Consider the following 24,972-nt stretch of genomic DNA (forward strand, 5'->3'; position numbering starts at 1 on the left):
TCATGATGATTGATGATCATCAGGTGATCAAAGGGAAGGAAGGGAGCCTGATGATCCTGAGAGCGTGCATGCAGGTTGCAGGCGCTTGTACAGAAGCAGAGGGAGCAAGCAAATTGGCAAAGCCGCGGAGGGTAGCAGGGGAGCGGCGGTCGCTGTTGGTTGGTATCTTCCGGCCGGGCGGCCTTATCCTGTCAGCGTGTGGCCGCACTTATCCATTCCACACACTCGCAAGGAACGCGATAGCTTTCTCTTCTGCATGGCATGGCTACACTACACCCTGCTCCACTGGATAGACAGGAAACCCAACCAAAGCCCGACCGCCGTTCCCTCCCGACGACGCAGACCCGGCCTGCCACTTGTCGCCGCTACCTGCATCCTAGCTATCATCAAATCACACCTAAACAGACCAGCTTGTTGCCTCTGCTAGGCACAAAATTAAATCAATTGACCACGCTTTTTTTTTATATATATATACGGTCAACGCGGAAGAAGAAGGCCCAGCTTCCGGAAAGCCACGAAAGAGATTTTCAGCAATTTCAAAACAATACGAAAGTAGGAAAATTGCACCCGCAAAAGTGCATCATGCATGCTGTCTTTTTGGAGTGTACAGGAATGGAAATCTTTAAACAAAAACAAAAGGAGAGAAAAGAAATCTTCGACAGGCGTGGTGGAGTTTGTGATTGGGCGTTTGTTTCTTTAATTTGTGGTGTGTTGAATGACTACGTGTGCATCATCATCCCTTGATGAGTTTCTTTGTTATACTATCTTTGTTTTGAAATTTAAAACTAACAAATGCAGTTTCCACAGCAAGAAATAAAACATAAAAAAAATCATAAGTTGTTGAATTAGTTTGGAACAAGTGGCTAAATATTGCGCCATGGATAAAGTGAACGAAGAGCAAAGTGGACATTTTAATTGGAAGTATGTACTGCATCTTCCTGGAGCGTCTGACTTTGGACATTTGTTCAGTCTTGTACCGGTCAATCGGTACAAGATAGCACACAGGGAGGAGGCCTGCAGTGGACTTTGTACTAGTTTGTGCTACGAGCTACTAGGTTGCAAGTGGCACATATGCAAAATACAATCCTCCTGAAACATTTGGCTGCAAGTCGTAATGCATGGAGAAGAAGGCAGTAGTACAAGGGCGAGGGCAGGCCGGTCCTGTTGGTTCCTTGGCACGCAGGGCGTTCGTTCCCTGTCCATCCCATCCCAGCTAGAAATGGAGCAACAGCTAGACAACCAACATGTTGATCGCCGGACGGGACAGCCATTTGCGCCTAAAGGTTTCCCACGACAGCGCCGCCTGCCGCGCCCACCACCGTCTGTCCACTGCCCGCCAGGCCCCACACCCGGCCGGCCACAACTTGCGGCATGTCGAGCGAGGTGTCGCCGCCCGCCGCGTCCGTCGCCATGACAACCATGAGCTAGCGGCGAGCATGATTGGGCAAGTGGCGGCCAAGGCGCGGCAGCCACTCGTACCCGGGCCGGGCGGTGCGGTGCCTGCACGAGATGATCTGCCGCTGGCTGCGACCTCATCGGAAAGGGACGCCACTTGGAATAGTATTATTGGGAGGGGAATATATCTTCTTTGCTTGCCCTCGCCCGGGATATTTTTCTTGCTTGACGTTGCTGGCAGCAGACAGGGAGAGGCATGTCATGGCCGGCCGCCGCAGTTGATGAGACTAGCTAGTCCTAGCTAGGAGTAGCACAGTAGCCAACCCTCTGGTCGATCGGACGCAGCAGAGATAACGTCCTCCGTCGTGGCCTCTGATCGATCGATGGGTCGCAATTGCGACGTCGTGTGTGTACGTGTGGTGGCCTGACGGGAATGGATCACAGCGTACAAGCACAGTGAACCGGCCGCCTGCCATGACCGCTCAACCAGAGAGATAATCCATCCTTGCGTCATCATTGGAGTGATGACTTGGTTAGCCGTCGGAATGCCATAGGTACTCGATCTCAAGCACTCATTGGCATGGGAAACAGACCGTAAAAAAAAAAAACAGGTTGCAATTCATCACCCGACTTCCTTCTCTATAATAGTATCAGCTTTGGAACACACTAGCTACACAGACCGCGAGAGCTAGTTGCTGCTGCCAGTACGTGCAAAGCTGGACCCAACAGATCGAAAAAAGGATTAAGTGAGCTAATAAATGGCAGCAGGTTTGTGGAGGGGGGGCGAAAGTGATAGGCCATATGCTCGTATTGAAGGGCATGGCGAATTGATCGATCGGTACATGAGATTGTTTCATAATCTTATCGTGCTCATGCTCATCACCCTATCGCGACCTATATATTTGCTGCAGTACTGATGCATGAATGATGAAGACTGATCTACCCGCAGCAGTCACCACTCAGCATGCTTGACACATGGCTTTAAGCTTTGTTTGGAGTGTGGGGATTTTTTTTCCCTTCTTTTTGAACACCATACCATCACTTATTACTTATCCTTGGTAGGTAATTGCATAGCTTTGCAGCGATGATTTTCTACATTCCATGACCTAACCCATGTGCCGTACTTACATATCCTTGCAGCCAACATTGCAATTAGACTCACGCGTGTTGTACCGATAGTGTTAAGTTTATTGATGTTTTTTTTTTGCTCGGGTATAGTACAGGGGTGAAGGCCAGGAAACCCTCAACCCCAAAGACACCGCCTAAAAGCGACAAGTTTATTAATATATCGGTGGATAGCATTCAAGATCATCCAATTAGCAAAGATCTAGCGAACCGCGGTGAATTTCTTTTCGTGGTTGCTCTACTGCCTCACCGTTGATTTGGAAGACAAGCATTCTTTTTTTTTTTTTGAAAAAACTTAGCAGGAGTGCTGCCATATCATATAAGAAGGAGCATATCCGGAATTACATATGCAATATTACATAAATTAAAATGATCTCATACTCAAAATAAACACTAGACAGACTAATCATAGAAACTAAGATACACGTGCCGGCCAGTTGCCTGCACCCGAAGCGCCATCTCATCCTTGATAAACCTGAGCACTTGTAGAGGTTGAACACATTTTCCTTCAAAAATCCTCATGTTCCTCTCTTTCCACAAATTCCACGCCGTGTACATCATGAGGGCAGCCTTCACCCTTCTTATGTGTCTGTGGCAATTCCTAAAGCTCCGAGTTCCACCAAGCCTCGATTCCTTTGCCGGAGTCTAGAATTGTTATCAGGTCACCTAACCAGGTTTGTACGTGCCCCCAAACTTCCTTTGCAAAAGGACGTCCATGGTTTCCAAGGTTTGTACGTGCCCCCAAACTTCCTTTGCAAAAGGACGTCCATGGTTTCCAAAGCTTGATCACACAGGACACATTGCTCATTGCAAGGCCAATTTCTCTTTAGTAGCTTCTTTGCAGTGAGCAGCTTACTTTGTACTAGCAACCATGCAAAAAATTCGTGCTTCCTCTCTGCTTGAGTGCGCCGAATGTCCATTGATCCGAAGGTGCAGAATGAACCATTGAACTATGCACTGTAGGTAGATTTCGCTGTGTACTCCCCTTATGCAGTTCACCTTCAATTGGTCTTGTCCTCACTTTCCCCAGCGTAATCTCTGAAACCAGATCCCAAAGCTGCACAAATTCTGCCATTTCTATCACTGATGTCATTCTCCAAAGCCCTCTCGTCCAACTATAATTTTTCAAATCTTCTCTAACTATTCGTTGCTTCCTCCATACCCACTTGTACAGATTCGGCGCGATATCAATTGGTGCTCTACCGTCCAGCCATGCATCTTGCCAAAATTTAGCTCTTCTTCTATCTCATAATTCAACGAATGTTGATGTTCTGAACAAGGACAAGCATTCCCACTAGGGTGAAATTCTTTTCGTGGTTGCTCTACGATGGCCGACTAAATACTACCACCAATCTTTATCAAAAAAACATCCACACAAGAGAAGAAGTGAATTGTGAACAATGTGCTGGGATTTTGGAGAACGATGCTCACCTCTTCCTGCACTGCGTGGCCGCCAAACAGTTTTGGTGTGACATCAGCTTTGGTCCGGCTGAGGTGGAGCTCTGGACATCGGGTTTCCAAAAAGTATATATAACTTAAATAGTGATAGTTCAAAAGTACAAGGAAAAACACCAACTAATTATCCACTATAGGTACCGTTTGTTGTGTTCATGTACAACTTAGCCGCTATAATCCCGCTATAACCTCATTTAGCTCCGCTATTAGCTGTTTTAGAGTGATATCACTAAACCTCGCTATTTAAAACATTGGTTTTGACTCACGGAGTCCACGCTACATGGGTCACTGACACACGGGCCCGGACCCGCGCGCCAGCGACCCTGTTGCTTCTCCAAAAGAGTAGTCCGACCGTGGTGGAAAAGTCTCTGCAATCCAATCCCAGCGAAGGTGAGGAGTGCGCTGGCAGGTGGGTCGGCATACTGTGGCGTGGGTCAGGACAGGCGCGTGGATCGGCGACTGGCCGGGCAGCGACAGGCCACCGCCCGCGGATGGCGGCGACTGAACGGACCGCGACGGCGGCGGGCAACGAACAACGGCGGAAATCAGGGCGCCGTTGCCCCGCGCCGCTATCTTTTCGTCGGGCGCACGGAAAATCTTATCGGCTCGAGCGCGGGGTGTGGTGGGGTGGCGATGCGCCCATCCTGAAAAACACAGCGCCGCTAACGCCTCGCTACTTGCCATTGCCGATCGATTGCCCTCGTGCCCTGCCTCTCTCGCTCGTCACCACCTCGCCGCAAACCCTTCCCCTCCGCTCGTGTAGGCCAAGCCCAGCCGAGCCAACCGCGTCATCTTATCTCTCTCCCATCATTTCATCTGATCTATCGTCTCATCTCCTTCCCTTTCTCTCTCTCCTCCCCATCTTCCATCCTCTGCCCATGTCCGTCGCACCGCGCGCGCTCCTCCTGCCTTGCACGACTCATCATCTCCAGCAAGGCGGCGGCTGCACCTGCACGGACCTCCGCCAGAGGAAGAAGAAACCGGAGGAGACGACGCAGCCTTCTTCCGGCGATCGGTCGTGATCGGAGAGAAACAGAGCAAGCAGCAGAGAAAAAAAAGGATTCGTTCCATGCATGGATGGCAAGGAACTCATCTCACCGTCCGACCTCCAGTCATTCTACCAGCAGCAGCAGCAGCAGCAGCAGCACAGGGCTGCGCTCGGCAGCGGCGGCGGCGCCCATAGCCCGTCCTCGCTGGCCGGGATGCACTCCGTCATCCGCCCCATGCCCAACATGCCCAACATGAACATGAGCGCCACCGCCATCCTCAACTCCATCGGCGGGGGCTCCCTCGCCGGCATGCAGTTCCAGATGGACACCGCGCCGCCGCCATTGCTGCACAACAACGCCATGGGCTCCGTCTCCGGCTCCGCCTCAGGCACCGTGCCGCCCGCCCCGCCACCCGCCGAGCCCGTCAAGCGCAAGAGAGGGAGGCCGCGCAAGTACGGGCCCGATGGCACCATGAAGGCCGCCGCCTCGGCCGCGCAGCAGCAGCACCTGGTCAGCGCGCCGCCGAGGATGGGCTCGTCCATGTCAGGAGCCGAGATGCTCGGCGGCCAGGGGATGGAGGACCCGGCGCAGAAGAAGCGCCGTGGCCGGCCGCCGGGCACGGGGAAGAAGCAGCAGACGTCGCCCTCTCTAGGTAAGTATAGGACCCTGCTCTGATTTTATTTCTTTTTCCCTTTCGAATCTGAAATATAATTCCAAACGAGTTCGAAACTTTTTCTGATGTTTTTCACCTTTATTAGGTTTGATATGTAGTACATGTAAGCCATATCTCGTAGCCAAAGAAAGTAGAAACATGTCAGGTTTTGTGATGGCAAATTGTAGAAAATACTTGCTCGCACCTAATTTCTTTAACCAGTTGGAGAGGAGAATCATTCTGTGGTCTCAGAATTTGTAGGCTTTGCTTTCTGCCTTTTCCTTGTGCCACCGTATAACCCAAAGCCTGCAAACAATAGATAGGGCGGTGTTCTTTACTGTCTTCTGAACTTGAAACACCTGGAAAAACCATGTCAAACTCAGCTACAGACCAATGTCAACTCATTGTCTGGATGCAGAACATGTTCGGCCTACTTGGCCATCTGCGAAACAGGCAACTGAAAAGCACGTTTTGTCAGTCAGGTCAGAAATCAATGATAAAACAGACCATGGGAGAAACTGAAGATAAGGATTTCTATTCTGTCGCCTGATCATGATTTCTGTGTATGCCATTTCATGTTACAGGCAATGCGTTCGCTGGTTCAGCTGGAACGAGCTTCACGCCGCACATCATCACGGCATCTCCTTCAGAGGTATGCCGGCAATGCACACTTCTCTGAGTGTTTCAAGAAAGAGAACCCAACTTCGATTTGGTTAATACTGACGGCGGTGTGTCACCATTGATTTCACCAGGATGTCGCCGCGAAGATCATTGCCTTTGCGAACCAGTCATCACGGGCAGTGTGCGTCCTCTCAGCAATGGGTTCCGTGTCCAGGGTCGACCTCCGCCATCCCGGAGACACCTCCCCCATGTCAAGGGTTCACACGTCGCAGCCTTACAGGAACCCAGCCATCTACGAGGTAAACACAAAGCAATGCAACTAATGAAACTACTTAAAGGCTTGTCTGGGACGATGCATTTCATATAAACTTGGTGGAATTCATATGAACTTTCTAAATGGGGCCAGATGCTTTTCAGCTTATAATAACTCGTTCCATGATGTGCATGATGGCAGGGGTTCTATGAGATCCTGAGCCTAACTGGCTCTTACAACCTTGCTGAGGGCTCACAGGGCCAGCAAAGCGGCGGGCTCAGTGTCACGCTCTGCAGCCCCGAAAGGAATGTGATTGGAGGTGTTTTGGGCGGAGCACTGGTAGCTGCCAGTACCGTGCAGGTACCATACCAAAAGAACATCTCTTTCTCTCTAGTTCTTCGAGTACTCTACTGAAGCTTACAAATGTTATATAGTTCAACTAAAAGTTGATAGAAAAGCCAAATGCTTTTTCTAAATGTTCAGACATGAATGGAGTTTATAGTTTTTGGCTTGGCCTGTGCAGGTGGTGCTGGGGAGCTTTCACCAGGGAGGGTCGAGATCAAAGTCGAAGAAAGCAGCGAAGCAGGCAGCCTTCAGCCCCGACTCGCTCACCGGCGGGCAAGAAGCGTCGCCCAGCTCCGGGCACAACCAACAAAATCTAACGCCACCCTCCGTAACAGGAGGCTGGCCGACCTCCGGGATATTTGACACCAGAAGTTCCAGCATTGATATCAACTCATCTAGAGGCTAGCTCATTTGTCGATAATTCCAGCTCTCTCTCTCTCTCTCTCGAGAATTTTCTGTTTGCACAAGAATACCCAAACTATACTTCGAAATAGCTTATTCGGTTTTTTTTGAGTAAATTGCTATAGAATTCACTAGGCATCGCTCAATGTTGCGAGTTGTGTTCTTGCTTATTCGAATCCGAAGATCCCCCTTCTTCCATGTATTTGTGTGATGTTCCAATCCCAGTCATGCAGTCTGCTATTACATTTTTCTCCTCCCTACGCCAAAGGCGAATGCATGTTGGATGTAGAGGCTGTGATAATTGTTTATACCGCCGTCAACAAATGCAGCGAACACCGTAGCATATGGTAGCATACAAATAGGATGGGGGCACTCAGAAGTCGGGACGGTATGATGATTAACCAGTAGCGAAGAAAAGCGGAGCTCTAGGCCTCCAAAAGCTTCTGGATGTCATTCTGCAGAAACGACGTCAACCAGGTGAAATCACCGTGTTCGTGCAGAAAATGAACATGGAAGAGCAAACTTGTGCTAAACCGTCACCTCAATGCTCAACGGGGAGCTGGTTGGCGCATATCTGGCCACCACATGCCCATCTTTATCAGCTAAAAACTTGGTGAAGTTCCATTTGATGCGCTCCCCAAACAGACCGCCTTTCTCTGACTTCAGGAACTTGTACAGCGGGGCAGCATTGCTGCCATTCACATCAACCTGCTTGATAACTCGGGGTGTATTTAGATCGAAAAAGCAATGCCTATCTGATTCGACGCTAACACAGACAAGAAAGGTGCTTCATTGGATATACCTTGCCAAAAATAGGATACTCTGCTTTGAAACGGGTACAGGCAAACTCAGCAATCTGCTCATTGGTACCTGGCTCTTGTCCACCAAACTGATTGCATGGGAACGCCAGTATCTCCAATCCTAACCAGAGCACAAAATGGCAAAGATAAATGGAACTTGCAGAGAAAGCAAAGCTTTTGACTCTACTGTTGAGAGCAAGTTATGCCAACATTGAAATGGTATAAACTTTTTTCTTAAAAAAATAATGATAAGTATAATGAGGAAAAAAGGATAGCAGCAACCTCTGTCCCCAGATAAATGCCAGCTCTAATTGTTTGAGCGTCCACAATAGCATGAGGAAAAGTGAAAGAATCCATTTCGACAGAAGCACAAGGGGCACAGGAATTTACACTCCGTATAAAAGTAAACAAGAAATAGTTTGATTGAGCACAAAGAAAATGAGGAAGCCCCAAACATCTAGCAGGAAAAATACCATGTGTACCCCAAAGTGAAAGGTAGAAAAATCTTAGTTTGGTTTTGAAAGTCGTTGCAGCATGCTTAATCAAGGAATAACGGTTAACAAGTCCAGGTCTCAACTGTTTAAGAAGCCTCCAAAACAACAGCAATGCTTATTTTCCATTGTTACTTTGAGGGAAACAGAAAAACGCATGCAAATGCAAAGTACCTTTGTCCCCATATTTCTTATGGAGTGATCCCAACTCGGTGTAGTTAGAATTCGTCAGACCACTGCAAAGGTACCAAAGTCAGGAAGAAGAACACCACAAAAGGAAGCAAAAACTCGATAAAGCATCTAATGAAATTATAAAAATCAAACCATCGGGAAGCCACATTCACGATAAGCAAAACCTTCCCCTTGTATCTGCTAAGCTCCACATCATTTCCCCTTGCGTCCTGCAAAGTTAATTGTGGAATTCAAGGTTTCAAATACCATAACTTTAAAATGAAAACCAAGAATTTGAAATTTTGTTCTCTTCTTCATACCTAATCCAATCGCATCCATTAAATAAAATAAATGCACTCTCAAAGTTTCACATGTAAACCAGGACATGTTTGATAAGAAAAATGATGGCGCAGAGAGAAATCGAGGGATGAAGAATTGGAGACAAGAGTCTTAGACCTTGACGATGAAGTCATGGACAGAGCTAGCGAGCTTGGAAGAAGACTCTGCCGCACCCATCTTTGGTTCAAGCAATGCTCAAATGTTTACAAATAAGGCGCTGGAGAAAGGATTGTAGAAGAAAAGTAAAGTGATAATACTTGGAATGAGAGGAACAAAATTATGGCAACTGGCAAGTACCTATCATGGAATTTCTCTGCATTTCAGAAAAGATCCCCTTTAAGAAATCTCTCTTTTTGCTGTCCAGATGTTTTCAATAGACGCTAATGCCAGCCACACAAAAAAAGAGAGAACAAAGTGATACTTGAATGGGCTAGTTCTGAATCACAAATATTTCAATTGCACACAATGATACACTGGGAAACAGTTACGATATTATTTTCCTAAAAGAAACAGCCATTCCTATCAACAATGTATGCACGTCGAATGCTCAACCAAGCAACAACATGACAAAAGATAACCTTCCTCCTATCCTTACATGAAGCTGAATTGCATGTACAATTCACTTGCATGCACAAACCTGGAGCAATTAAAAAACAGAAATTAACCGCAGATAAAAAAGAGGCTGCACAACAATCAGTAGCTGCTCAAGATGAAGGTTTTGAGCATAAGCTAGCAGATCCATAGCTAAATGCAATTTCAGGACTCCAGACGAACGGACGGAGCACAAAACAAACTGAGCTGGATATTTTAGAAAGGATCGACACATAACCAAAAACAGATAGGTCAAAACAAGATTTTGGCAATTATTCCCACAATTTAGCAACTGATACGATTTACAGGCTCTCAAGTCCTGAACAGAGTCATAAATAGCAACAGTGTCAAGAAGACTACAGTAACAGAGAAAGCATCTCTAGGTATTACAACGAAGACCACCAAATGACGGCTTATTTATAGCATACTGTCGGTCCTTGCTGGCAACCGCCTGAAGAAGTTCACTGGTACTGATGGTAACCTATGTCTGAACCTTGGGTGCCTCATGACATAGAACCCTGCTAGTGCAGCAAGAACTTGAACCGGTGTAACATACAAGACTACTGCTGCTATCAAACAAAACAGGACAAAGACTCCTGTGGCCCGAGGGTCCCTCCAGCTAAGCAATGCTTGAACCCTCTCCCCTTGTGTTGCTATATCACCAACCACTGTTTGAATCCTTCCAGCAACACTCCTCAATCTGTCATACCTCATCCTTACAATCTCAGGGTTGCGGCTGGTAGGGAATGTGTCAAACTCCTCATCAAGTTCATCAGGGTGAACAGCCTCTGCATGGGAGATCTTGGTATTCATGTGTGGAGGATAGCGAGGTCGGTAGCGGAAGTTCCAAATCCCTATAAGAAACATGTACAAGAACACTGTTGGAAGAATGAGCTCTGGAAAGCACACCAGCATTATATAGAGAATGTGAACTAGCACAGTGGTAATGGGATTCTTCCATGCACAGACACCAGTGAACCACTTGCTAACAGCAAACAAGCCTGAGAAAACTGTCATGAGTCTGAAGAAGTTTGCTTTACTTTTCCTCATGCTCCACAAGTGAGAATCAAAGTCTGTCATGTATTCAACAACTTCCTTTCTCAAAGGTGGCTCCATCCGGCTAAGTCGGGCAGCCACAATCTGGACAGCTTGATGGCGCAGCATATCAACCTGAAGTACAGGTATTGGGCGCACATAGTGCATCTTTGGAAGCAAAGGACGAGAGTACAGGTACAACATGTTTACCAGTGATGTTGAGGAAAATCGAATCGCTAGGTGCAGTTCACCCATCTTTTTCACCCCTGATGAGTGGAGAACCAGGAGAGGATATGAATGGGTGTACACACGACCAGTTTCAAGTGTGGAAAGGCGTATCCGGACCTTGCCTATCTTCCCATCTTTGCCACTGGATGTCTTCTCCCCACTCCTCTCTCCAAGTTGGCCATTGTCAAAAACACCAACAGTCAGGACAGTTGCAGGATCATAGACTTCCCAGGTGTACTGTTCATTGAATCTGGGGTTCGGATTGTTCATGATGGTACGTGTCCTTACCCACTTTGACCCGTACTTAGCAACACAATAGGTGTCTGATGAACCTTTTCCATCTCTTGTTTTCATAGGAACAATCCCTTGAGCACCAAGGATGCCAAGTTCAAGCAAGCCAATGGATGGCTTCCAGAGTTGCTTGGCTGTTGGTCTTAAGTCACTGCTGTAGTTTGTACACTCATCAAGAACATGGTAACCTCCATCAAGACAGAGACGGAGATGAAGCCGAGTAGAGAACTTTTCCTTCTTCAGTTGGTCCACATCAACAAGTACAGGCTTCTCAAGATTGAACCACTTTCCATGGATAATACGGTCATCGGCACGTCTATCAATCATTGTCAATGGTATAATGACACGGCCAAGCATTTCATCTTTATTAGGAGCTGCACGATCCTCAAGAGTCAGAATAAGGTTATCCTCAAATGGTTCAGCAGCCACAAACATAAGGTCCTCATTCCAAAAAGGGTTGAAATTTCTAGCCTGCACAGGTTTCGTCCTCCCCATTTGATGCCCCACTTGTACTCTGACAAATACATCTGGATAGCGAGTCTTATCAAATATAGCAACATCTTGGGCCTCGACTATATTAACTCGCAGGTACCACAATCTGGGAGCATGATAAACTTTAGACTTCATGTGTGTTACAGCAGATGGATCTTCAAGTGTTGCAGCATCTGAATGCCAGGCATCAGGAAATGCTTCATCAGCTTGGGTGCCAATCCAAACTGCAAGCATGAGCTCGCCCATGGACTTATCCCCGCTCTTACCAACAAGCCGGTACCATTCTGGAGCCAGTGGGCTGTCAGGAGGCACACGTATTGGAACATCATTCAAATCAAATCGCACTAAGCCAACAAAGTCATCTTTAAGCAAATCTTTGTCTTTGACCACAACCTCAAGGACAGATGCCTGCATACAATCCCTGGAAAAAGCAAAGACCGCATTCCACTCTGGATTCTTCTGCTTCTCAAAGTGCTTAGTTATCCCCCTATAGTTGCCAACTCTCACCTCAACAAAAGGATCCAGACTTCCAGTGACATCCATGTCAGGCAAGTCCCGAGCCCTGACCACGCGAACAAACAGATACTGCATTCGCTCCACCAGGTCATAAGTGCTAGCATGCTTTTCACCACGTATAACCCGGCCACCAACAACCTGCCCACCACCAAGAAATGGACTGGTCTCTTTGAGTGCGTAGTCCATGGGCTGCTGGGAGGCCGCTGAATACATTCTCACAATCCTGGGTTGCTGATGTTCAGGCTTCATCTGGTCTACAGAGTACTTGGAAGGCTGCTCACCAAAACTAGCTGGAAGATGGCCATGGTTATGATGATGGTGTGCCTCCTTAGCAATGGTGTGTAAGGTTTTGGCCTCAGACCTATGCTCCTGAGATCTGTGCAGGTTAGTACCAGTTATATCAGCTGCAATTTGCTCTGCTGGACTTGGAGCTGGAGGAGGATTACTCGAAACAGGATCCATTGCAGGAAGAGGATTTGAAGCTTTGATGGCAGGGTCATTGGTGATGTATACTTTCAGACCAAGTTCTCCTTTGACACGCGAGAACATCCCACGCTTCTCTAATGGATAATGCATGACCACCGCGTCAGGAAAGGGCACAAATGAGGTTCCAGCAATCCTTACCTTCCCAAGGAAGGACCTGGAACTTTCAATGGTTTTGTTGACATTGTAGACATATGCTTCAAGGGCGAGCTCAGGAAGATTAGAAGGATCTGATATATTGAAGTAGAAGCGCTCATTCCACACTGGGTTCAGGTCCTTCTCCTTGACAGCAGTGCGGAACCGCTGCCCATCAAAGGTCACCTCGACACAAGCATTCGCAGAACCTTGCCCATCCTTAGGCATGAGGTCATGAGCACTTACAACCTCCACACCCAGCTTATATGTAGCCATTGCCTCTGCTGATGTTGTAGTTCACTATACTGCACTGCACAAGAGAGATTAAGTTGTTAGAATTATCTGGAAATAAGAATCGACGAAAAGCTACTTTAAAAAAATAGTAGCAGGCTAACACAAACAGCAACAAAAAGCAAACAGGATATGTAAATTGAAAAAAAAAACAACTATATTGAAAGACATAGCTTAAATCAGAATTATATTTACCATATATACTAAATGATACAATCATTTTTAGATCATGTCCTAAAACTTGTAAACAGTCCACGTCAAATGAAGACAAAATCCCCAGGGAAGTGTTGAGTTGAACACCTTAACATTATTTTTGGGAAACAAATCGATATTATTACTACACAACTCAGCAAACATACCAGCACTAATCTGAGTGGATAGGTCATAGGTGTGTGGGTGTCAATCCTAGGATCAAATATTTGGATTTGAGGAGCGACAGGAAAAGAAAATATTATGCGCCAGTGAAATGAACAATCTGCCCAAGCAAGCGAGGGTTTCCTTACCAAGAAAAGAAGAAGTCAACTCAAGGCTTGATGGATCTCCACTCCGCACGTATATTGAAGGGAGGGAGGCGCAGTTGCTTGGGAAGGATGACTGGATCTAGATCGAGGAGTGTTGCAGCTGATACTGTAGTCCACTACACTGCACTGCAGAGAAAGAAAATAGTGTACTGTTAGCAATGCCTGCAGATATATGGATCCACGAAGTGGCTACTTGAGAAGGAGAAATTATTAAACCAGTTATCAAAACAAATGATAGAATCCGCTTTCTTATCTTAAATAAGAAGGGAAAAAACAGTCGCTCGATCATGTCCTAAAACCTGTAGCAGTCCACATCAAATCAAGCTAAGATTAAAATCCCTTTCACACCTGATTCTGGGACCAAAAGTTTGGTGACAATCGGCTAAGCACTGGTCGGTGACACCGATGTTTGGTAGATAAGAGCTGACGTCGACAATCCCAACCAAAAAAAACAAAACAAAAAAAAGCAGGCTATAGATTATGAACGAACAGGCTACAGATTATTTATATTTCGCTTTCTGGACTTATCTGGGGCAAAATCGCATCAGACTTTACAGATACAGCGCGGGTATCATATCATAGGACTGACGCATATAATCCATTGATTAAATCTGAGCACGTTGGCGCGACTAGTTGTACATATCGAAAGGAGATAGATACATATCGAAAAAGTTGTACCGGCGGAAAAGAATCTGTGCGCTTTTTGACGTCGCCCCGCAGCGCTGAACTCGGGCGTTGGAAAGCGACGCAACTGGAGTTGTTGGGGAGCCGAAAAACAAACACCCATCACCCATGATAAACACCCATGAAACTAGACTTTCCAAAACACACGCACGAAGAACCTAGTACGATTCCAGAAACACACGAGAGAGAAAAAAAGGAACTAGTAAAACTCGAGACGCAAACATGAAGAACCTATAGGATTGTGCATGCACCAAAGGATCCTAGAATCCCTAAGAGGAGGCATCGCAGCGCAGAACGCTGAATCGAAACCAAACCTGGGGGAGGAGGGTAAACAAAAAAAAAAAACAAAGGAGGCCCAGATCTGGTCACCTGTGGACGCGGCGCTCCCAGATCCGGCCGGCCCCACGGTAATGCCGGGCGAATCCTCGGCTTGAAGCGGCACGGAGGCGATGGTCCTCCTTCACGCGGCGTCCATGGGGTTGAGGTTGCGGGTGGACGAGAAGGGTGGGGGAGCAGGAGGGGTTTTGGTGGGGGAAAGGAAGGAGAGGCGTCTGCTTGCGAATGCAACTTGCGTAGGGAGTGAGAGGGGGGAGCGTCTTGCGTGGAGTCGCCGTGCCTTCTCCGTGCTCTTCCACGTTTTCCGTTACCGGTGCCGCCTGCGCCTGGGCAGGACGATGATGACCCGCCCGCGGGATTTGACTTCTGACCGACCGCCGGGATTCACCATGCCAACCAACGGTCAAATCATGCTGCGCGCACCAAAATACGGTCAAATTCCCGTATCCCGCGACCCTGGCATCCAATCACCTTGAACTTGCATCTCCCGAGCCTGGACGCAGGCGTCCAATCAGACCCTATGTGTATCCTGTACGATGGATGCTTTGTGTGTTGGCGAACGTGGCCGAAACGTCCGTCAGCAGCGGCCGCAAGCAAGCACGCACTTGACTTGCACTACTCTTTTTCTTGAGGATGATGATGGGATGGGCGACCGTAACCGTACCTATGTATCTTGTGCATCCATCCCTAGACGGCTAGATGAAAGAGCACCGGTAAACGCGTCGGTTTTATGGCATGGCCATCAGCCCCAGCGTCTGCGTGTCGGGTCGGCCACATGGGACATGGCATGGGTACTGTGCCGCAAGCTGCCAGACTCGTACGACCGAGACCGAGAGAGAGAGAGGCACCGACGATGGAAGGGAACGGAGGGTGCGTTTGTTAGCCCTGACGAGGGTTGGGTCAGGCTGAGCGGGTGCAAGTTGACTTGTTTGCTAACCCTGCATGAGGTCGCGAACCGGGTCCAGAAGATGCAAAACAGCCCATCCACCTAACAGTCACATGGAAACGCAGAAATCGATCGATCCACGCAATGCACGCTCGAAACTCTCGTCACGGTGACCCTCGGTCAATGTTTTTTTCTCACCGCCGGAACCCAAGCGGTCCTCCTCCCGACCGCTAGCACCCACAGCCCCCTCCTCCCCGCCGGCGTGTGCTGCCGACGCCCGCGACTTCTTGCTCCACCGCCGGTGCTCCATGACTCCGCTGCCGAAATCAAGCTCGAGGTCTAGCTCGGGAAGGCTAGGAGGCTGTGACGCGGACTAGAACTCAAATTCACAGCGCTAGGAGCCATGGCGGCGGGCTAGGAGTGGTGGAGGATGGAGCTTGGGAGGTGAGGGAGGCGTGGGTGGCAGCGATTTGATTTTTGTGGAGGGAGGATGGCGGATTTGGCCCAAGAAGCTACCATGCTCTCGGTTCAGCTTCTGTCTGGAGGAAGAAGAATAGAGGGTCGGGGCGACGACGGCCTTGCTAGCTCGACCATGGTGGTAGTGGCGCATGGCGTGCGACGCGGGAGGGCAGGGGTGCCACAGCTGGCGTGCAGCGGCCCTTGCGACAGCCACGGTGGTGGGGCACAGGCAGCACCTGGTGGCACAGGAGGGCGGGATGCGGTGGCCACGACGGCGTGTAGCACCGGGTGGCACGGGAGGGTGGGCCCTCCGTTCCTTTCAGAAGGGAACGGCGGGTGTCGTACATACATATATGGGCTCACTAGAAGGTTTGGACAGTCTTAGATATAGGGCTGGACACCGAGAAACTAGTCGATGATTAGGAAAAATACTCTTAGCAATTGGAGTAGAACTCGTCTAGTCAAATCCGACTAGTATTCTTGTAAACAACCAACATGTAACCTTGCCCCCGGCAATATAATGCGAGGCAGGGACCCCCTCCAAAGCAATTCAATCCAACCAACATACAGGACATAGGGTATTACGCTATTCAGCGGCCCAAACCTATCTAAATCGTGTGTCCGTGTTTACCATCGAGTTCCTGATCTCGGCGAGCCCCACTAACCAAAACACTACCTCACGCACCCCCCTCGGTAGGTTGCCAGATCTAAACACCAACAGCTGACGTGCCAGGTAGGGGGCGCTCGCCGAGAATCCACTGGCGAACTCGATGGCACAAGTCATCATCAAGCCAATTGTCGCGTTTGAAGCAAGCGCGACGTTCATTTTTAACATCTGGGTTTGCGTCGCAAACCGCGCTGGAAATTTCCACTGCCACATTGCATCGAGTCCGAAGAAGAAGCTGCAAACCATGAAGCTCCAGTGTCAAGCTCTGGAGGATCTCGTCGAGACTTTCAACGAATTTTCAATTTCTGACTTAGCCAGAGGCTAGGGGGACGAGTCCGAGTACAACCCGACTTCTCCCACCAATCGAATTGACTTTCACGAGCCAGCACATAAGCCATCTTGCGAGTCGGAGTACCACCCGAGTTGATTCCTGTTCGGACTCCGCAACATGACCGCTGTTTATTAGGTACGGTTACGATCAAGAACCTCGACTACTACTTAGAACTGGACAAGGAGACCCCTTTATCAGGCCCACAGCAGGGTCTGGTGATCACATCAACTCCCCAAGGTACATTCATCTAATAGCCCAACATGAAGCCACCTGCTCTCACCAAGCACGACGATTCACGCCTCATCGCCTACCTCGACACCCTCCCGTAACAGGAGGGGACTCCTTTGTCGCCCATCTACGTAGAAGGCGGCACCATGGAGGTCACCTCAAGTTCAGGAAGCTACTCTCCAGAACGAGAACTCTTAACTCTCATTACTGGACAAGAGAACCAAAGAAGAAGAAAATGGGACAAAAACCCATGACATGAGCGTCATCCTGATGATGTCTCGCAAGTATGAGCACCCCAAATGCCACTGCGGCTTCCGTGTGTGGTTGCAGGTACGGGAGGATGACACACCTAGGGGGAAGACAAGGTGTAGGTTCTTCAAGTATCCCGACATTAACGATAATTTCGTGGTCGGTCAATTCGTTCAAAAACATTACGCATACATTTTGTACATGTACCGATTCCTTTAACAACTAATGAATGAACATGCAGGCTACACTATAGACTGCAAGGACTCTTAACGTGAACCCTTCTCAAGCGGATGGGACTCCACACTTACACCTACGTCCCTGCATCTGCAAAGGCTATATATACCATTTCTCAGGATGATTGAACAGGACAACGTACCGAGCATGAAATCCTTATATTGAACCCCCCCTCTCTCAAATCCTTCCACACCACTGAGCACGAGTAAGACTACTGTATCCTTCGACGCTACTGAGCACGGGTAAGAACTATGGCATCCGCAAGAGGGAGATGTCGTGGGAGGAAGGGAAGAGGAGGGATGCTCTTATTCCAACCATCACTTGGCCAGGTTCTTTTGGCCCAACGGAGTATGAGGTACCCCTCGACGAGTTCCCTCTGAAGGATAGGGCTAACTACGAGCCTTCAAACTGCCTCAGGCCTTATGACAACTGTCAAGATGCGTGGCCAATGTGTCACCATGGCGTGGCTTGTGTCGTCAAGCTCTATGACGACTACAGTGATGGAAGTCGCCATTTCTTTTGATGCCCATATGGGTTGGTGAGTAAAGTTATTACTTCATTACTCTTCCTAAGCTTCTTGTCCTTGAAACTAACATCACGTTCAGAGCTATCTCAATGAAGGTAACTGCCGCTACGCCAAGTGGGTCAATCCACCACTTCCTGAGACAACCCAGGAGTACATACACTACCTGAAAGTGCAAGATCTTTGACCTGGAGCGTAAGGTCGAGGATCTTCAGTCCGAAGTTGACGCGAATCCTTGGACAGTTGACATCACAGGTAACTTGATTTGCACTGATCCATGGTGCAAGTGCCCCTTCCACCACAACAGGGATCGCTCCCCATCTCCGCCATCCTTTGGGGGTGCTAGCTACTATGAAGCTGGGCCGTCGCAGTCCTCACAGAGCCAGTTCTACTAGAAAGTAGACATGGCACTTTCCCCAGCTATTTCAATTACCTAAGGCATGTTACATTTAGCAATGGCACTGGTTTAGGATAGCATCTGTGCCACACATGCCACTGCAATGTATAATTAGTTGTTCATCCTAGAGTCGTTGTTGTTTGTATGTTCCACGGGAATTTTGTTTGCATCAGTTGTAATCTCGCTGGAAACAACTATGTACCTAATGGTCGGGAGTTAAATCATTTTCAATTATTTCGTTCAATCACTCTACCTCTCTCAAATTACGAAGTTAAATATTCCAATGGAACTACATATTTCACTTTAAAAATATCATACATAATTACAAGAAAAATGACTAAGGAAAATTAAAACAGAATTATAGCCGGTTTAAACAACTAGCCGTTTCAACCGGCTATAACATCCTACACCCCGCTAAACCCGGCCAAACCTAACCTAGGAGAGTGCCGCCACTTGAAACGGCGGTGCATGGCCTACAACTGTTTCGTACAATGGTCGGTCACCTACCGCTGTTTCAAATGGTGAATACTCCTGCGGACCGTGGCAGGCATCATGTCGCCAAACCAACCGGCGGTAAGGGACCTACCGCCGTTTGCACGGCAGCATAGATCTATTTTTTGCAAATTTTTGGTTCCAGTATTTATTTCTGCAAAATCGTAAAAAAAATATAAAAATAAAAAAAATTCGAGCCGCGTCGATGCTCGCGCGGTGCGGCCCGTGCGCGAGATAAAGGTGGTGCGGGCCACAGGCCCACGAAACTAAGTGCCTCGACCAGGAAAGTTAATGGGCCTCATCTCCACCGTCAGTTTTTTTTTCGCCCGCGGGCTGAGAGGGGGAGGCCTGCTGCTGGATGGGCCGCACGCAGGGCCCGCGTTTGATATCTTTGCCTTTTCCGCACCAGGCCACCACTTCCAAGTGGAATACTCTGAGTGACAGTTTTCCTATTTTTTTTCCCTTCCTTCATGGTTTCTTTTTAAAAAAAATGGAACACCTGAAAACTTGCCTTTTTCTTTTGAGGGCCTTGCACTCTTGCCCTCTCTATGTTCCTGGAAGCCACCCTATTCCATTCTCCTTATTGCTAAATCAAACCATCTAATCACCACCTTTTTTTTCCGGATGTCCAGGGCGTGTTTGCTTGCAGGCACTATGTATGGATGATTTTGGATGGTGGGGTTCAACCAATTTTCTTGTAGCACATAGTTCACTCCAATTACTTGAATAATGTATTAAGTAGGATGGCTTTTATACTGAATGAGTTGGTACGATTCACCTAGACCTCTGCATTTTGAGTTAGGCCGGGCTCAAGCCCAATGGGTTTTGGCCCGCCCACCCTACCTGCCGGGCCAAGCGTGTTCCAAGCTCGAAAAAAATTGGGTCGGTCGAGCCCACCTAAATAATTAATTTCATTTATTTTTCAATAAAAAAGAACATGAAGCCCGAACAAGGCCCGGGCTTGGCCAAAAAATCTCGGCTCGACGACACCCATGGGACTTTTGTGGGCACAAATTTTCAGCCCGACATGAACTGGGCTTTTTCAGCCCAGCCCGGCCCGCAAAATGCTCAATTCTGGATTCATCCAACCAAATAAAAAGATTATTATTGTACGTGAACCATACGATACAAGCAACCAGACACACTCCATCCGGTTCCTGAATAAATAAAGAATTGCCTCGTCATCTTTCATCTCTATTAGACTGATTCACTATACTACTACTATGGTAGCCAGGGGTCATTTACGTATCCGCCCCTTGAAGACGCCGAAAGGCAAACAGATGGCATCGGCCTTATCCTGTGGCGGTACGTTATCCAATATTCAAGCTGCCAAGTGGCCAGTGGCCACCTATACATATCATACTATACACGCACACAGTAGTATCGCACTACAACGGATAGGAGTAATGTTTTCTTTTGGCCCGAGGAAGATATGTATATATATAGCATCTGTACTTCCACGCGACCAACCTTTGAATTTCGCTGCACGCAAGGGGTCGACACTTGGTAGAGTCACCGCCTCCATTTTTCTATAACGACTTCATGAATAATGCCAAATATAGAAAAATATTCCCTACTTTTTAATAAGGTAAATTAGAATTAGGGGAGAAAGTATTTCCACTCTCCCGGTGCAGACTTGATTGCGCGTGCGTCGTGCAGGTTCTTCAGCGTTGTGACGCGAGTACGTGACACTGTTGCTTGTCTTGTCGGTGGGTCGCCACCGCGTCAATGGATCAGGGTGCGCTGCGCGTGGTCAAAAAGTTGAAACGCTCGCAGGCAGCAGCTTGGTCATCATGCATGTGTGTCCCGAAGCCACGCACGGCCGACCTCGCTCCACCTCCTACATGTGTCACGTACACATGACGACATGATGGATGGCCGGTGAAACCGGTCTTCTAGCTCTGGATGTATCATGAGAGACGACGTGGAACTTGCACACTGTGCGATGATGGATATGAAGTAGCAGCTAGTATACCCAACCGCCCCCACAACATTACAAAGGCCACAGGGATGTATGGAGTGGATTGGGTTGCGCAGGCCCTGTGCATGGCTGTGTGGGCGTGCGCGTGATCTATCCATCCATCGTCAGCCGCGCCATATCGATCGTCGTCGTGCATGGCCCGGCCGGCCGGTGTATCTGGGGGAGGGTCAAGCAAGTTGGTTGAAGCGACCGAGCAAGGAAAGGAGAAGCAAGCAAGCAACATCATATGGCCGAGCCGACCTGACCGACCTGACCCCCCAGTGGTGTGGTGTGGTGTTGCGCGGAAGATGGGATCGCCCCCGGTTCCCGCCTGCCCGAACACGCCCACCACCGGGGCCTCGCCGCGCGCGTCCACCACACACGCCTATTCTTCTTTCGTCTCCTCAATCCTCATCAGCTCAGCTGCCTGCGCGCGCCCCGGTCCACCAAGGAAAAAACCTTCTACTTTTGCTGCGTCGTGTGCTTCATTCCACTCTGCCTGCGCCACGCGTACGCACGCACGCACCAAAGCAATTCAAGTTGCTCCCGATACATGTGGCGCCACCATATTCCTTGGCAATATGCTATAATTAACCATAGGACAGTGACACCCAAAATGGTTCTTCGAACTTATATGATGCTATGGGTGAGCACCTCCTGTTATTAGCCCCGTGGCGTCCACTTTAACTAAAATTAATAGTTTGGCCACCTAAATGATACCTATCGCTATCCCGCCATACGATGCATTTCACTCTTTTCTTTTAACATACATTTTTAATAAACTCTAATAAGTACTCCATCACAAGTGTAGGTTCTTTTAGCATATTTCACGCGCACTAGTCGTGACAATGACCGTATTACCCCAACTAATCATTTGGTCATTTGCTTGCACTTTTCTATATATTTTTTTATTGGTGTGGGTGTTGATTTAATTAGATAAATCTTAGTACAAGCTAAATTTAGGCGCACCATAAAACTTGAACGCTAAAAGGAGTACTTATTTTAGGAGGGACGAATGACTTTATCGAAGATAAATCTACGTATATGATATTCATGTTTTGGCACTAAATATTTTGAAACCTATATATTCATTGCTACCAAAGTTTCAGAACACGAAAAGAAGGAATTTACTCAGAGGGAAAGTCTGGAATGGCGGCTTGGTGAGATGGAAGTATGAGGAGTAGCCTGCTGCGCATGCACGTACTAGCCACGTAGGTGTACCCGAGCTGTGGTTGGCCCTGTACCACTGGACTATACAAACAAGAGCTGGACCAGCAGCAGACTCTCTCTGCAGTACGTAGTGTAGTGACTTCAGAGGCAGCGAGGCCAGCGGCCCACTCAAATGAGCAGGATCCTCAAAGCTGCCGCTGCGCTCGTGAGTCGTGACACTTTGCCACGGCCCCCGGTTCGCGGTTCCCACCTGTCCCAGCTCCGAACACGCCTCGCCTCGCCAGATCCACCACACATGCTGCCTGAATGCCTGATGGCCTCGTCAGTCTCATCTCGTATGGGCCCCCGCGCGATAGCCCCGTCGCCTTGCACTCTACGAGCAATAAACAACCCACACTTCTGGATTGAGTGGAGCACGTTTAGGACAAATACACACGCACACATTGATATAGTCTAATGGACGGTTTGGATGACATTTGTATTTTAGATTGTCTCGTAATAACTGTACGATTCCTTAATTTACGTGTTGGAAAAAGTATTATGAACTGTCATTTCGCAAAACAATTATATATTTTCCTTTCATTGCTCTTTCCCCCGCATTAGTAAAAATTCTACGTGAAATTGTATAAGACGAACCGCAAGACTAGTGTATCAACTAGACAGGTATGCGCGCTATGCTGCGCCGATTAATTTTTATTGTGCATAATAAGTATAACTGAGACATAGAAGTTGTTGATACATATGAAGTGTTTACAGGAAATTGTACAAAATGAATTCTAGATTTAATATTATATTAAGGCAGATTAGAAATCAGGTCTTCCTTCCGTCCTAAATTATAGGTCATTTTAACTTTTCTAGGTTCATAGGTGTTTGTATACATCTAAATATAGTATATGTCTAGATGCATACAAACACCTACAAACCTAGAAAATCCAAAATGATATAGTGAGTATTTGCTAACAAGAGAGGTACTAAAACCATAGCACGCGGTGGAGTCATTTATCCCTTCTTAGACTAATGTTCAATTGTCGAGTTTTCTTGTGGCATCTCGTTTATCTTTTGCAAAAGTAGATGCACTGTAAAATAGAATCAAAGTAAGAATTGATGTTTTTTTTATCAGGATGAGAGAATGTAGTGTAGTGTATTGTTATGGCATACTGTTTTCTTGGTACTGATTCTGAAGCTGGTGAAAGGTTATCTTCTAAAGAAATTAATTTGAGTTTGAACCATCGATATTTTTTAGTCTATAATAGGAAAAAGTTGATTGTTATTCCGAAGGCAATAACATCTATATGTATATAACAGTAAGAGTTAGGATAATATGGATAAAACATATTACTTATTGTAGTGAGATTTTTAGTTATTGAATTGTAGAGACTGCTAATTTTTGAACTCTTTATCAAATTGCAGTATTTTAAAATTAACACAGAAGCTGATGTATTGTAGAAGGGTATCTCTAATTGTGGCAATATAAAGAACAACACAGGGTTCTAAAATTGACATAGAAATTGATGTATTGTAGAAGGGAATCTTTAATCGGATTAATATATAGAACAACTCGGGGAGTTTGATCCCTAATATAGAAGGGCTTTATGCTGCTCGCTGGGGAGAGAGGATAGAGAACTGAGGGCAGGAAGGAAGGTAGGGAGGAGTTCCTGTTCTGATGATTGCTCTGCTTGGGCCATTTTTTACCAGCGCATGGGAGTGGTAAGATTGGGGAGGGAGGCAGAGAGGTGTTGAGTGGGAGCTGTACAGGAACGCAAAAGGCCGGCCGCCGGAAGGTTCATCTTCAATTTGTAAGAAGGGAAGAAAGCAAGCAAGAAAGAAAATACCTTGTCCATGGATGAGCAGCAGTGCACGAAGCAACATTGACAGCAGGAGGTTTCGATGGATCGCTTCCGAAAGCGAAGCTTCAGAAAGCGGAGGAGGAAGAGAATAGGAAGTAGATACGGTAAAGAATGCTGGCGGAAGTCTCAAGAATTTCGTCAATGTTCTGCAGTGTTCAGTGGTAAAAAAAATTTTAGGAAGTTGGGCTATGGAGTCTTCAATTCCTTTCTGTTTTTTTTTGAAAAAATTCCAAATCGCTACCCTCAATTTAGATAACCCCTAAACAAACTTTGTGTTTACTTAACCCTTTGATTTCTTAAACCAGCTTACTATTCACCTTTGCCTCATATTCAATTCTGATTTTGCTGATTCGGACGCCAATTTTGCTAACTTGGATGACACGCAGACTGTCCAACGTGGCAAAAGAAATGAGGAGCACATAACCCCCTCGAATTCAGTCCGGCCCAGGTGCCCTCGTTCCTCTTTTCTCTCTCTCCTCACGATACTGGGTACCTTCCTCGGTGCCGAGCATGTTGCCGCCACCCACTGCGCCGCCATGTCCGATGTCGTCATCCAACAACGCTAAGTGCAGCACGTCGTCTCCGCCCCTATCACATCCATCGCATCCGGGTGCTGCGCTGCACTTGGCCTTGTCGCTTGGGTCTTTGCTTCTGCTATCAAGGTCTGGTGACGACAGGTGGCCATCGGCGAGGGGCCTGACCATGGCTTCAGCTCATCCATGAGCGGCAGTAACATCAATGGATGGCGACATGTGTTTGAATGCCTGCACCATCACAGGAGGGAGAGCGGTGCCACATTACTGAACCTTTTGGGTGGAGAAGGGCAGCTGCGGCAAGTTTAGAAGCAAGATTTAGAGTAGCAAACTACGATGTTGGGACTTTGAGTTG

General features: G+C 47.6%; 3 protein-coding genes across 6 annotated transcripts; 1 reads left to right on the forward strand and 2 right to left on the reverse strand.

Moving 5' to 3' along the window:
* Positions 1 to 5,048: 5,048 nt before the first annotated feature.
* Positions 5,049 to 7,435, forward strand: LOC117847053 (AT-hook motif nuclear-localized protein 10). The gene is made up of 5 exons (XM_034728203.2): positions 5,049 to 5,616; positions 6,201 to 6,268; positions 6,369 to 6,536; positions 6,692 to 6,850; positions 7,014 to 7,435. Exons 1-5 carry the CDS (start codon positions 5,049 to 5,051, stop codon positions 7,239 to 7,241), a joined length of 1,191 nt encoding a protein of 396 aa, XP_034584094.1. The 3' UTR covers positions 7,242 to 7,435.
* An 88-nt stretch (positions 7,436 to 7,523) lies between these two features.
* LOC117847054 (probable phospholipid hydroperoxide glutathione peroxidase) lies at positions 7,524 to 9,561 on the reverse strand. 2 transcript variants are annotated; one of them, XM_034728204.2, is made up of 7 exons: positions 9,336 to 9,561; positions 9,156 to 9,255; positions 8,853 to 8,929; positions 8,703 to 8,764; positions 8,040 to 8,158; positions 7,778 to 7,945; positions 7,524 to 7,692 (listed from the first exon to the last, which is right to left on the reverse strand). In XM_034728204.2, the coding sequence occupies exons 2-7, from the start codon at positions 9,213 to 9,215 to the stop codon at positions 7,663 to 7,665; spliced, it is 516 nt and encodes a 171-aa protein (XP_034584095.1). In that variant the 5' UTR covers positions 9,216 to 9,255; positions 9,336 to 9,561; the 3' UTR covers positions 7,524 to 7,662. The 2 variants fall into 2 exon arrangements, with proteins under 2 accessions (XP_034584095.1, XP_072148599.1); XM_072292498.1 differs by lacking the exon at positions 9,336 to 9,561 and having other exon boundaries at positions 9,156 to 9,314.
* A 316-nt stretch (positions 9,562 to 9,877) lies between these two features.
* Positions 9,878 to 15,021, reverse strand: LOC117847051 (FT-interacting protein 3). 3 transcript variants are annotated; one of them, XM_034728200.2, is made up of 3 exons: positions 14,675 to 15,021; positions 13,604 to 13,747; positions 9,878 to 13,114 (listed from the first exon to the last, which is right to left on the reverse strand). In XM_034728200.2, the coding sequence occupies exon 3, from the start codon at positions 13,083 to 13,085 to the stop codon at positions 10,047 to 10,049; it is 3,039 nt and encodes a 1,012-aa protein (XP_034584091.1). In that variant the 5' UTR covers positions 13,086 to 13,114; positions 13,604 to 13,747; positions 14,675 to 15,021; the 3' UTR covers positions 9,878 to 10,046. The 3 variants fall into 3 exon arrangements, with proteins under 3 accessions (XP_034584091.1, XP_034584093.1, XP_034584090.1); XM_034728202.2 differs by having other exon boundaries at positions 9,878 to 13,119; positions 13,604 to 13,742; positions 14,675 to 15,020; XM_034728199.2 differs by having other exon boundaries at positions 9,878 to 13,119; positions 14,675 to 15,020.
* Positions 15,022 to 24,972: the final 9,951 nt, after the last annotated feature.

Source organism: Setaria viridis, chromosome 3, assembly GCF_005286985.2.
Source record: "Setaria viridis chromosome 3, Setaria_viridis_v4.0, whole genome shotgun sequence".
Classification (NCBI taxonomy): domain Eukaryota; kingdom Viridiplantae; phylum Streptophyta; class Magnoliopsida; order Poales; family Poaceae; genus Setaria; species Setaria viridis.